Source organism: Dreissena polymorpha, chromosome 9, assembly GCF_020536995.1.
Source record: "Dreissena polymorpha isolate Duluth1 chromosome 9, UMN_Dpol_1.0, whole genome shotgun sequence".
Taxonomy (NCBI): domain Eukaryota; kingdom Metazoa; phylum Mollusca; class Bivalvia; order Myida; family Dreissenidae; genus Dreissena; species Dreissena polymorpha.
The window spans coordinates 102678021-102691945 of record NC_068363.1 but is presented as its reverse complement, the minus strand read 5'-3'; the positions used below and the strand labels follow the sequence as shown (position 1 = coordinate 102691945).

At 38.2% G+C, this 13925-nt stretch overlaps 1 protein-coding gene across 3 annotated transcripts in view; it reads left to right on the top strand.

Moving 5' to 3' along the window:
- LOC127844546 (uncharacterized) overlaps positions 1–13925 on the top strand; it is a 61675-nt gene that overhangs the window by 26445 nt on the left and 21305 nt on the right. For all 3 annotated transcript variants that reach the window (XM_052374894.1, XM_052374893.1, XM_052374895.1), the window contains exons 4-7: positions 4198–4265; positions 5432–5586; positions 6086–6290; positions 7941–8135. In XM_052374894.1, coding sequence (XP_052230854.1) covers positions 4198–4265; positions 5432–5586; positions 6086–6290; positions 7941–8135 — 623 coding nt within the window. The remainder of the gene's footprint in view (positions 1–4197; positions 4266–5431; positions 5587–6085; positions 6291–7940; positions 8136–13925) is intronic.

Here is a 13925-nt window from a genome sequence, read left to right as displayed (position 1 = left end):
TATATAAAAATATTCTTGTCCCCCCAACAACTGTGCCCTCAAGACGTTACCTTTTATCTGAATATATAGTGCAATATTGTGACAAAAAAAAACTTTGGGGAGCATCACCTGTCTCCGACGGTATCTTGTTGGATTTATCTCATGATTATTCAATAACACAGATTTCCATCTATTTGTCATTACTTCCCACTATTCAGTGGTGTCTAGACTAGAAGATTATCTTGGTAAGAGTATAGCTTCTTCTACCACAACCTTCCTTACATCTTATACAGATGTGAGCATGGAAGGTTGGGGAAGATCTCAAGTACGTGGTATCCTAATGAATATCATCTGCACATCAACATCTTGAAAAGCGAGCATTATTTTTAGCTGTTTTTCATTTACAACACATTTTCACGACTCCTTTGTGATGGTTTCAACTAACACACATCGGTCGTGGTTTACATCCAGACACAAAGGTGAACATATTATCACTCCTTGTGTCTGGAAAACCAGGAATTTATTCCTTATTTGCAAGAACACTAATTTTTCTTTATCGTCCTACACATAGCAGGTTGTCTCAACGCCCTGTTGGATGTTTTGTCTTGCAATTCTTTCTGTCACATTAGACATTTCATTAGAAAATGGTTTACTAGAATTCTCTTTCGTTTAGTTTTTTGAGAATTCGGTTTAAATGAATGTGATTTGCGCATGCGAGTCATTGTTTTTTCACAATGGCAGACAAGATTGTAGATCGCATTGTAATGCTGAACAAAGTGAACGCATTTCACAGAAATTGATTCATCAGAGTGTGCGATTGTTATTCATTCGTCCGTTTGACATCAACTGGATACTTACGTTTTTATTTCATCCATTATATTCATTTGGAATATCTTGGTTGAGCTTTTGCCATATTTTTATGGTCTCTACTTGGTGAACCATTAATTATGGTTTTACGACCTTTTCAGTCTCCTGTACACTTTTTGTCAGGAAACTTCTTAACAGGTCAAATATCATATTTCAGAGAGATATATTTTATACTGATCAATACATGTGCCACTACATGTCTCGCCATTATTTAGTAATCTCTACAGAAGAATGTTTTTCTGTTAGAGATTCAATCCTTGTTACTTTTGGTAGGATAATTCCATTAGAACTGTCTATGAGGTTCTCTGGAAATTCTTTTTTTAACTGGGTATTCAAGAGCATATTTATTACCTTAATTGCTCTGCTAGATGCATAGAGGTTTTTCTAATCTTTTTCTGTCATGATAAGAAATGTGTTCTTATCTCCATCAAAGGATACAGATTATGCTTTCGTATACCTTGGCTTTGTAAGTCATCACAACTCTGTTCTGTCTTACCATTTTGGAACTGATCTAAGTTATGGAACTTAAACACTATGTTTTTTGTTCCCTTACTTTGTAAGAGGATTTGGCTTGTGTTATTGGGTTGTTTAATAAGTTTCTTATGAACCTTTTCATCAGGCTTATTAACAGTTCCAATATAATTTTAAGTTTTTTAAGACGGTTTTCCTTCTTATTATGGCTTTTACCATACGGAGAAGTGAAATTCATGCTTTTTCTATTGAATACGACCAGTTTCAGTTGGATCTAATGTCGTCTTCACTTTGTTGTGTCAGCCAGGATTCCTTGCTTAATATACTCCGCTATATGGCTTCTAAAAATCTTCAAGTTTCCAAGTTTTTCTTAAACAGGTAGACATGAAGATGAGGATAAACTGCTATGGCCAATCGGGACTTTGAAGTTTTATTTACCTCAGCAGTGTTGGTCCATTTGAGGTTCTCAAAAGACACTCTTCATTTCCTTAAAAGGGGGGGGGGGGAGAGATGTTTCTGCGGCTTCTATTTTTCGAGGTTAGACCTCGACTAAGGAAGGTTTGCTTTTATCCCAAATCTAAGGATTCATTCCTTTTAAGGATCTGACCGCATGAAATAGAGCTCTGTCTGTTTCATAGGCGTATATTAATCACACCCCACTTTCTGACGTGCGCCAAGCTGTTTTCTGGAGGAATCCGACCACCTTTTTCATCTTTTTATCTTTGTTTCTGAAGTTCCAAAAATACAATTTGTATATGTTTGGTCTCATTGAAATGTCACTAACGGTAGTGTCTTTTACGACATTGACATACTTACTCTGTCCGAGAAGTCACATTAATTCCGTTCTAACGAAGATTATTAGCTGATAACCCTGGTTTTGGGTTTTGCTATCATTAGCTGATAACCCGGTATATGGATTCTACTCATCATCGGATACCCACGTTGGATCCATTCCGTTACTCTCCATTTATCAACCGTGGGACATTACGAGCTCTTTTCACTGTTTTAGGGCGTGTCAAATCCAGTAATTTCATTGGATCCCTCACGGTTTCATGAGGATATTTTTTACCAATTATACAACTCGTACTATAGAGACTTCGGGTTTGTTGTCAAAATTAAGTCGTCCGTAGAAATGGAATTTCGTCGTGCATGCCTATACTTTAAAATTGAGAATTTAAACGACTTTCAGAGTAAAAGTATCTCTGGTCTCTTACATGGGCGCGATGGCTTTTTAAGCACTTGGACAGGTGGAAGGAAAAGCTTGGTGTATCAGATCGCAATTATCCAGGCGAAGCATTGACACCTCCAAAGCGAAATTCTTTTTGTAAACTGCAATTTCGTTGGTCTACTGAAAGGTTACAGTTAAGGTCAAAACGGCGTTTATTGCTTATATTTTCCCACGGCTAATGCTGGAGAGTAACGGAATGAATTAGTCGTGGGTATCCAACGATGGGTTCTACTGTGATGAGAAAATATTACGAAACTTCCCTCCACAGCTACAAAATCAGCTAATAGATAGCAGGTAATGTATTTATGACATTTAAACAATTTTTTTAAGTAAAATTCATTTTAATTATTTAATACTTACCTGCAATCGGTAAGTCCCACCTCCCACCCCACTATTTGATTAATATTTTTAACCAGGTTTTCCGAAGGAAAAAACTGGTTATTAGATTGGCGAATGCGGGCGGGCTGGCTGGCTGGCGGGCTGGCAAGCTGGCGGAATAAGCTTGTCCGGGCCATAACTATGTCGTTCATTGTCAGATTTTAAAATCATTTGGCACATTTGTTCACCATCATTGGACGGTGTGTCGCGCGAAATAATTACGTCGATATCTCCAAGGTCAAGGTCACACTTTGAGTTCAAAGGTCAAAAATGGCCATAAATGAGCTTGTCCGAGCCATAACTATGTCGTTCATCGTCAGATTTTAAAATCATTTGGCACATTTGTTCACCATCATTGGACGGTGTGTCGCGCGAAATAATTACGTCGATATCTCCAAGGTCAAGGTCACACTTTGAGTTCAAAGGTCAAAAATGGCCATAAATGAGCTTGTCCTGGCCATAACTATGTCATTCATTGTGAGATTTTAAAATCATTTGGCACATTTGTTCACCATCATGGGACGGTGTGTCCCACGAAAGATTCACGTCAATATCTCCAATGTCAAGGTCGCCACGACTAAAAATAGATTAAAAAAAAAAAAAAAACTTACAAAGGGGGTTAATTTTTTTTGGTCATTTCAAAAGTTCAGTTTGAGTTTTCTCCCTTTATCAGATTTTTTTTTCACAATGAAAACCTGGTTTTGTGACAATTTTGTCCCTTGTTGTATATATATTGAAAGAATATTTAGTGTTGGTTACTGGTTTTTCCCTAGGTTGCATTGCACTATGTTTAAACTGGCCTGTATTACAGTATGGAGGTGGCCGGTTCCCAGTTAATTTTCCGGATGGGTTAATTCCCCTTGGAAAGGAGAAAGCTAATAGATAGCAAGTAAGTATTTAATAACTGAAATGAATTTTACTTAAAAAATTTGTTTAGTTTTATATATATATGTTGAAAAAATTAATAACAGCACGTTTATCACGTCTTAGTGATCAGTTTTATCACGTCTTAGTGATAACACTGCCAAACAGCTTGTCAACGATCAGTTTAACACATAAAATATAATTATTCTTTGCATATTAGAAGCGTATACGGGAGATACATATAACCATGTTTAAAGAAAGTAGTGTGATATATACACAACTATTGGAATAAAATCAGTTTGGTGTGCTAAATATTTGTCTTTCAAAAAGATGTAACTCTTTTCACTTGTTCAAAAACAAATGCATCCATAATTAAATTGTTATCTTATGATTTATTATTTATTGTTAAGAATCACTGCCATGTTCAAATGTCGACACGGGTGCAGAGACAGTCAACCACAAAGGATTGAAACGAAAGGTGTGTATTTACTGAAAAGTGTCAGGATGTTACAACATAACTATGTGACCCAGGAATTCAGTGAAGCCTCTTGGCATGAAAGTGATTTGCTTGCCTGTCTTTTCGTCTGTCCCTATTGCAGGTTTGATGCAACAACTAATTGCTTCTTTCAAAACTATGACATTTACATATTTGATATCTATTAGCTTTCTTAACTCTTTAATATCAACTTATGACTTTTATATTGAACTTATTGTTTGTTTGTTTTTAGCAGAAAATGTAGTTTATGTATGCCCCCCTTCGAAGAAGAGGGGGTATATTGTTTTGCACATGTTGGTTGGTCTGTCTGTCGGGCCGTCCACCAAACCATTTCCGGATGATAACTCAAGAACGCTTAGGCCTGGGAACAGGAAAGTTCATAGGTACACATTGATCATGACTGGCAGATGACCCCTATTGATTTTCAGGTCACTAGGTCAACGGTTAAGGTCACAGTGACTCGAAACAGTAAAATGGTTTCCGGATGATAACTCAAGAACCCTTAAGCTTGGGATCAGGAAAGTTCATAGGGACATTGATAATGACTGACAGATGACCCCTATTGATTTTCAGTTCTCTAGGTCAAAGTTCAATGTCACTGTGACTTGAAACAGTAAAATGGTCTCCGTATGATAACTTACAAATGCTTAGGGTTAGGATCAGGAAATTTCATTAGGACATTGGTAATGACTGACAGATGACCCCTATTGATTTTCAGGACTCTAGGTCAAAGTTCAAGGTCACAGTGACCTGAAGCAGTAAAATGGTTTCCAGATGATGACTCAAGAACGCTCAGGATGGTATCAGGAAAGTTTATAGGAACATTGGTCATGACTGGCAGATGACCCCTATTGATTTTCAGGTCACTAGGTCAAAGTTCAAGGTGAAAGTCACTTGAAGCAGTAAAATGGTTTCCAGATGATAACTCAAGAATGCTTAAGTCTGGGATCAGAAAAGTTCATAGGGACATTTGTCATGACTGACAGATGACCCCTATTGATTGACTCTCATCAGCCAATCTATGAGTCACGCGAGCAATTCTTCTTAATTTATTTTGAACAGCATGTATCTGGATTGTATAGGCAAGCTAATACTTCCAACCCATATGACCAGACTCAAGCAACCCTATATCTTGTGTCTCTTTTCAGGCTGCAGGACTGGGTCACCTTGACATTAGCAGTTCCCAGCAGGTTGGCTTATCGCAGTCCAGCATTCCAGGTGTGGTTGCTTCTGAGTCAGCCCCCCCTGGCATCCTTGTGCACATGAATCCACTGATGGACGACTCACAGTCCAACATAGAGAGGTAGGCTACACAGTGTTGACCAGATGCAGATTCACTCAAAGTCACAGGGGCTTTTAAAATGCATTAGAAAAAATGGTGTAGTTCAGGAGCTTATCCCCTTATATAATGATTGTAATGTTTCACAAGACATTGTTATTTGCTATAATATTGTTATTGTCCCCTACCGGTGAAACCAGAGGGGACTTACGGTTTGTGCTCTGTCTGTCAGTCAGTCTGTCATTTTTCTGGATTCTGCGATAACTTTAAAAGTTCTTCATATTTTTCATGAAACTTGAAACATTGATAGATGGCAATATGGAGATTATACATGTCATTTCATTTTGTTCTTATGTCAAGAATTCTGGTTGCTATGGCAACAAATATATATATTTTTTTTTTATTTGACAATCGTGGAGTTTCACCGGTAGGGGACAATTTTGCTTGGCAATCTCTTGTTATAATTGATGCGAGAAAGCAAAACTTAAAAAAAAAAGTAACTGGTGTAAAAATAATTTTTCAGTGAAAATGAGAGCACCAGAGGGAATGAGATACGTCGTAAAACCCGTGGTAAGCGTCGCAAAACTGTGGACAAATCTCCGACTTTGATCATCATGAGCTTCGAAGAAGATGAATTGGAATGTCAGCTAGACCTCCCAAACAAGAATTCTGTCTCATTCAAGTTTGCTTTAGAAATTGACAAGCCAGAGGAAATTGCAGATAGGTTGGTAGGTGTGGAGAGAAAGACATGTTTGTTTTCACTCATGCATGCTTTATGTAGTTAATTTTGTCTCTGGTTTTCTTATAATTATCATAATGGGAAGTTCCAGATATTTGATATTGCGTATATGGAAAAATTAAAAGAAAGTATGTTAATTATATATACTGTATTACTTATAAACTTTTGTTTTATCAGGTGTATTTGTAAGATATTTAAATTGTCCTGACATGATGTAAGTATACATAAAAAGTCCACAGAGTATAAGAAAATAATTTAGAACTTCTGAAAGTAATTTGTTAAAATTCAATAATTTATTATTCACTGAGAATGCATCATGTATGTGAACATGCAATATGTGCAATTATGTATGTGTAAGGTAAGCACTCGTATACACTCATATAATGGTTAGTTTTGGTTAGTTTTATTGTATGGTATACCGCCTAGACAGTGTTGCAGTATGTGGATATGATTCAAAGTAATTTCTATTAAATTATTTGTTCTATAACATTTATAAATCACTGTTGCCATGAGAACACATAACAACTCGTGCAGATTTCTAGGTTGACACTTTTCCAGTTAGTACAGTAAATGAGACAGATTGTTGCTCCACTAATGAAGATAGTTATGTCTGTAATTGCTTATAAAATGAAAGCCTATGTCTGTAATTGCTTATAAAATGAAAGCCTATGTCTGTAATTGCTTATAAAATGAAAGCCTATGTCTGTAATTGCTTATAAAATGAAAGCCTATGTCTGTAATTGCTTATAAAATGAAAGCCTATGTCTGTAATTGCTTATAAAATGAAAGCCTATGTCTGTAATTGCTTATAAAATGAAAGCCTATGTCTGTAATTGCTTATAAAATGAAAGCCTATGTCTGTAATTGCTTATAAAATGAAAGCCTATGTCTGTAATTGCTTATAAAATGAAAGCCTATGTCTGTAATTGCTTATAAAATGAAAGCCTATGTCTGTAATTGCTTATAAAATGAAAGCCTATGTCTGTAATTGCTTATAAAATGAAAGCCATATTCTATCTTAAGCAACACAGTCATATTCTCTATAATTATGACTAAGGGAATATTAGTAGTGATTGTTTATTAACCCTTTCCTACTCAGAAGCAAAGTTAAAATGGCTATGTGCAAACAGCATAAAACCAGCACAGCCTGCGAGAAACTCGCAGGCTGTTCAGGTTTTACGCTGTTTGCTGCTTATCAGTATCTAAGGGTTGGAAATGAAACCTTAAAAACTTGAATCTAGTAAGAAAGGTCTTCAATTCAATTTACCTTTCTAAGAGACTACAAATGCGTCAAAATAGGTATCAACGTCGTAAAGGGTTTAACTCAATTATAATTAGACATTTGAGTGAGAAAATGCTGTATCTGATATAGAAATGGGCCTCACTCTTCGAAACCTGGGTTTTATGCATGTTGGTTAAGATTGGTCCCAGATTAGCCTGTGCAGTCAGCACAGACTTATCAGGAACCAAATGATATTTTTACATTTAAGCTGGATTTTTTTTAAGATGAGATTTTCGTAAAACAAAAATTTCTTTAAAAGCTGAACACTTTAATCTCGTTGTCCCAGTGCAAGACTTAACTGTTAAGCAGTTACTCTAGTTTCGCACTCAACACTCTAGGCACTGTTTCCTGGTGTAGGTTTCTGAGGACTTGCTGATGGAGATCCAGGCTAGCTGTGTGATCCTGCTGCTGCAGAAGGCCGTCTCCATGGTGCGTGCTGACCCCCGGGCAGCCAATGGTGTGACCCTGGCCATGGTGGACACACCCACCAGCAGCCCAACACTCCCCTGCAGGGAGGTCAGGCTGACAAAGGGCAAGAAGGTGGCCACCAAGGTAGATAATCCCTTGGAAATAGTCCTTCATTTGGCCCTAAAAGTCCAGCCATCTACCCTCAGATAAGCAAAACAAGCACTTGTGACATTTTTCACAGGAGAAGCTTGGTTCACTATTATCATATATAAATTAAGGAATTGTTAATTCTGTTGTAAAGACATGATTATATTTTATAAACCAGGTTTTCAGAAGAAAAAACTGGTTATTAGATTGGCTAATGCGGGCGGGCGGGCGGAACAAGCCTGTCCGGGCCATAACTTTCATTGTCAGATTTTAAAATCATTTGGCACATTTGTTCACCATAATTGGATGGTGTGTCGCGCAAAAGAATTACGTCGATATCTCCAAGGTCAAGGTCACACTTTGAGTTCAAAGGTCAAAAATGGCCATAAATGAGCTTGTCTGGGCCATAACTATGTGATGCATTGTCAGATTTCAAAATAATTTGGCTCATTTGTTCACCATCATTGGACGGTGTGTCGTGAGAAAGAATAACGTCTATATCTCGAAGGTCAAGGTCGCCACAACTAAAAATAGATTGATTTTGAAACAAGGGGGGTAACGGATGAACAATCAGTAACAATGCACATTTTGAGTTGTCTCCCTTTATCAGACTTTTTAGCTCCACTGGCCAGAGGCCTGGCTTATGTCATGGTCCTGTGTCCGTCGTGTGTGCGTGCGTGCCTTCGTGTGTGCGTCCGTGCGTTAACTTTTTCTTTAAACATCTTCTCCTAAACTACTGGTCCAATTCTGATGAAATTTCTCAGGAATGTTCCTGGTGTGAACCTTTTCCAAATTTGTTCAAATTATGCTCCTGGGGTCAAATTTGACCCTGCCCCGGGGGGGTCAAAAATGAAAAATTTGCTTATATAAGGCCTATTTTATGAAAACTTTAAAAATCTTCTCGTCCATAACCATTGGGCCTAGGGCTACCAAATTTGGTATGTAGTGACATTTTATAGTCCTCTACCAAGTTTCTTCAAATTATGCCCCTGGGGTCAAATTTGACCCTGCCCCGGGGGTCACAAAATTGAAAATTTGCTTATATAAGGCCTTTTTTGTGAAAACTTTAGAAATCTTCTTGTCCATATTCATAGGGCCTAGTGCTCCCAAATTTGGTATGTAGTGTCATCTTATAGTCCTCTACCAAGTTTCTTCAAATTATGCCCCTGGGGTCAAATTTGACCCTGCCCTGGGGGGTCAAAAAATTGAAAATTTGCTTTTATAAGGCCTATTTTGTGAAAACTTCAAAAAACTTCTAGTCCATAACCATTGGGCCTAGGGCTACCAAAATTAGTATGTAGTGATATCTTATAGTCCTCGACCAAGTTTCTTCAAATTATGCCCCTGGGGTCAAATTTGACCCTGCGCTGGGGGGTAAAAAAATTGAAAATTTGCTCATATAAGGCCTGTTTTGTGCAAACTTTAAAAATCTTCTTGTCCAAAACCGTATGGCATAGGGCTACCAAATTTGGTATGTAATGACATCTAATAGTCCTCTACCAAGTTTGTTCAAATTAAGCCCCTGGGATCAAATTTGACCGTTCCCCAGGGGTCACAAAATTGAACATATGCTTATATTGGGCCCATTTTGTGCAAACTTTAAAAATCTTCTTGTCCATAACTATTGAGCCCATTTCTACCAAATTCTGTATGTAATGACATCTAATAGGTCTCTACTTATTTTGTTCAAATTATGCCCCTGGGGACAAATTTGACCCTGACCCGGGGGTCACAAAAATGAACATATGCTTAAATAAGGCCTATTTTGTGCAAACTTTAAAAATCTTCTTGTTCATAATTATAGAGCCTAGGACTACTAAATTTGGTATGAAGTGATATCTAATAGTCCTCTACGAAATTTGTTCATGACTCGTGTTGCCGGCCTAGCTACGCGCAATTTGCGTACTTTGGGTTCGACGACAAACTATCGAATCAATCGAGGTTTAAAGTTTTAATAGATCGATAAAGGTATCTGCAGGAATATAAAATGTCCTACACAAATAATATAATGTTTCTATCAAAGATTGAATGGCTGTCTGAAGCAACCTTCAGCAAACAACTGAATAAAGGAGGGAAAGTGTATGATTTGTTGTTACGTGCACGTGCTAAATTAGGTTAAATTCAACTATATGTTAACTATAAAATAACTAAGATTACAGACTTTATATCAGAGCTACCTAAAACTACTCGACATGAATAACAAATAACTTACTAACGATAAATATGAATTAATACCCTGTGACATATTCCCCCTGCTTTAGAAATGTCGTCCCGACATTAATTTATATATGTTCTATAAATTTATAGAACTCGCGGTGATAAAACATATACGTTCATCAAGTCACTACTTCCAAAGTTTGCAATAACACAAACACATGGTATCAATCATAAGTTTTATTATAAAACATTCAAGTACAATAACTTGCACATTTTTTTTCGTAATAACACAAACAAATGGTACGTATCCATCATACATTTTATTATACAAACATTTAAGTACAATATATGGCAATTTTTTATAAAGACACATATTTACATCATTTTTTTTAAATAACTCTATAACTTATGCCACACTTCTGTCTATAAGCAAACACTTCACATTATCACATCACTGTTAGTCTTTACCGTTAATATATAACACGAACCCGCAACGTATAAGTTCGGTGCTTTACGTTGGCGGTTCGAGCGACGTATGGGTACACTACCGTCGTCATAGTTGTCACGTGATTGTTTCCGTCGTTGCGGTATAACGTATTTCGGAGCTTTTTGCTCTTTATTTTGATGTTGTACCGTTATTCCCAATGGCAGCAACAAGTTTCTGTGTACACGACGTATACGTTTGGAGTGAGGTTGATCCTTCTTGACGTCATACACGGAAATTTCAGTATTTGGCTGGTGAATTACCACATATGGCACATCTTCCCACTTGTCAGCGATGTTCTGTTTCCCGCGTTGAGTCACATTTCTTACTAAAACCAAATCACCTGGAATGATTTTAGTGGCTCTAGCTTTAGTGTCATATACCCTCTTACTTTTCTCTGCATTTTGAAATGCGTTCTCTTTCGCACGACTATATGCAGTCGCCAATCTGTTGCGAAGTTTGCGGCTGTACTCATTCTGGAACACCGTCCCATTATCGTTCGACGGTAAATCAAGTAGTGCGTCCATCGCTAACCTTGGGTGACGTCCGAACATTAAGTAGTACGGCGAATAACCAGTACTGGTATGAATTGTGCTGTTGTACGCATGAACCATCGGTGCAACATACGACTTCCAGTCGGATTTCTTGTCCTCCTCGAGTGTGGACAACATGTGCAGCAGTGTCTGGTTAAATCTCTCTGTCATCCCATTACCCATAGGGTGATATGGAGTTGTTCTTGATTGTTCGATTCCAGCTAACTTGCACAGTTCGCTTATAAGGCCAGACATAAAATTGGTACCTTGATCACTGTGTAAACGCGCCGGAAAGCCGTAATGCACAAAAAACTTCTCAAACAAAACTTTCGCTGTTGTTCTTGCTGTCTGATTTGTCGTTGGGAACGCCTGCGCATATCGCGTAAAATGATCGGTGATAACTAAAATATGCTCGTATCCACCTTTTGATTTTTCTAAACTCAAGAAGTCTATGCAAACAAGCTCCATTGGTGATGAGGTTGTAATGTTCACAAGAGAACTAATTTCGGCTGGAGTTTTGCTTCTTATGCATCGGGCGAAATTACTGATCTTGTCTTTTACAAAGCTTTCCATGCCAGGCCAAAAGAATCTTTGTTTGAATAATGATAGTGTCCGATCACGTCCTTGGTGGCCGAGGTCATCATGCAGGCTTGAAAACACTATCTCCCGTAATGCTTCTGGCAAAACTAATTGGCTGTACTCCTGCTCACATATCTTAGTTCTTCAGTATAAAACCCCATCCTTCAACTCAAGACTGGGCCAGTGTCTGCTATATTTCAAAACACCGGTACATGAGTCTGAGGAAGATGATACAGAAGGTCTTGTGCCAACTTGTAATTTATGAATAACCTTGGAAATTACTGGGTCGGCCAGCTGTGACTTTCTCCAATTGTGAGAACTCAGGGCGTATGTTTGCAAGACATCTTCTGGAACTTGATCACAAGCCTCAGGTTTGTCTTTTACAGGTGCGGATGTACTGAAACAGTAGGGCGCTTGGTCAATCCCTGCTGTTACAGCAGTGGTTATAGCAGCTATTGTTTCTGGTTGCACTACCACCCTGCTTAACCCATCTGCGTCGGCGTTGTTTTTACCTGCCCGATAACGTGTCGTAAAGGTGTAGTTTGATAACGCAGCAAGCCATCGTTGCCCTGTCGCGTCCAACTTAGCACTCGTTAGCACGTAGGTAAGTGGGTTATTGTCCGTTATAACCTCAACTTCCGCGCCGTAAAGATAGTCGTGAAACTTTTCCGTCATTGACCATTTCAACGCTAAAAATTCCAACTTGTGCGCAGGATAATGATTCTCTGACGGTTTAAGTGAACGGCTTGCATAGGCTATGACCTTTTCGTGGCCGTCTTGGCGTTGATAAAGTACAGCACCCAATCCCTTTGAGGAGGCATCTGTGTGCAGAATAAACGGCAATGTATAGTCTGCATAGCCTAAAATAGGTGGATTGGTAAGCTGTTTCTTTAACTCCTCAAAAGCAGTCTGTTGGTCGGATCCCCATTGAAATGGAACTGGTTTTATTGCTTTGTTGTTTCTTTGTGTTGTACGTTTAGTCGGATGGCCTATCAGCAGGTTATTTAATGGCCTTGCAATGGAAGCGAACCCTTTAATGAATCGCCGATAATAGCCAACAAAGCCGAGAAATTGGCGTACTTGTTTCACAGACTTTGGGGTTGGCCAATTTTTTACTGCTTCTATTTTGACTGGATCTGCTTCTATGCCATCTGCTGATACAACATGGCCAAGGTAAGTGGTTAACTGCGGTTGTGTGTCCGATGTCAAATTTTGATTTTGGAAACAATGTATCCCATTTTCTAAACAACTTGTATACCTCTTGCTTTTGATCCGGACTTAAATCAGTTCCGTCGAGATCAACATCATATTCATTTTTCATGTCCTCTAGTTTTGTTTTGTTTTCTGTTTCAGTATTGACAGTTGATATGGATGCGCTTGATGGTTGCAGTATTTGAGCTTCACGCAGAACTTTCACTTCCTGTAATTCACACAGTTCTTGTTTTGCTCTTATCTTTACAGGTCTTGCAGGTATGTTGCACAATCTCACAGGTACCCTCGCTGTTCTTCCACGAGTATTTATGGAGACAACTCTTGAACATACCAATTCCCCATGACTGTCAATTTGGCATTGTTCAGTTACTGCTGCTTCAGTGTTTTGACGTTTCCGCAGGAAACCTACCACGGTCCTGGTTTCATTTTGATGTAACGTAATATCTTTGGTTGCAAGCACTTTTCCAACGTTTGATTCTATTGCCAGAAAAGCTGCTTTCCATTTATCGTCCGGGCATTCACCACTGTACAAGTCTTTCATATATCTGATTATATTTGTGCCAATTATGACATGAGCACTACCATGACTTTCGCTAACAGGCGCAACGAGAAGAATTGTCTCTATGTTCATGTCCAAAATGTTACCTCCAATTGTTGCCTGAATATATCCAGAATATGGAATACGGGTGCCATTAGCTGCTTTCAATTCAAGATCAAATTCATGTAGTGACATCAGTTCTGGTTTTAGCGTCATTCTGTTGTAAAACGTTTCAGTTACCACACTGACTTGTGACCTGCTGTCAATAAGCGCGGTTGTCTCTT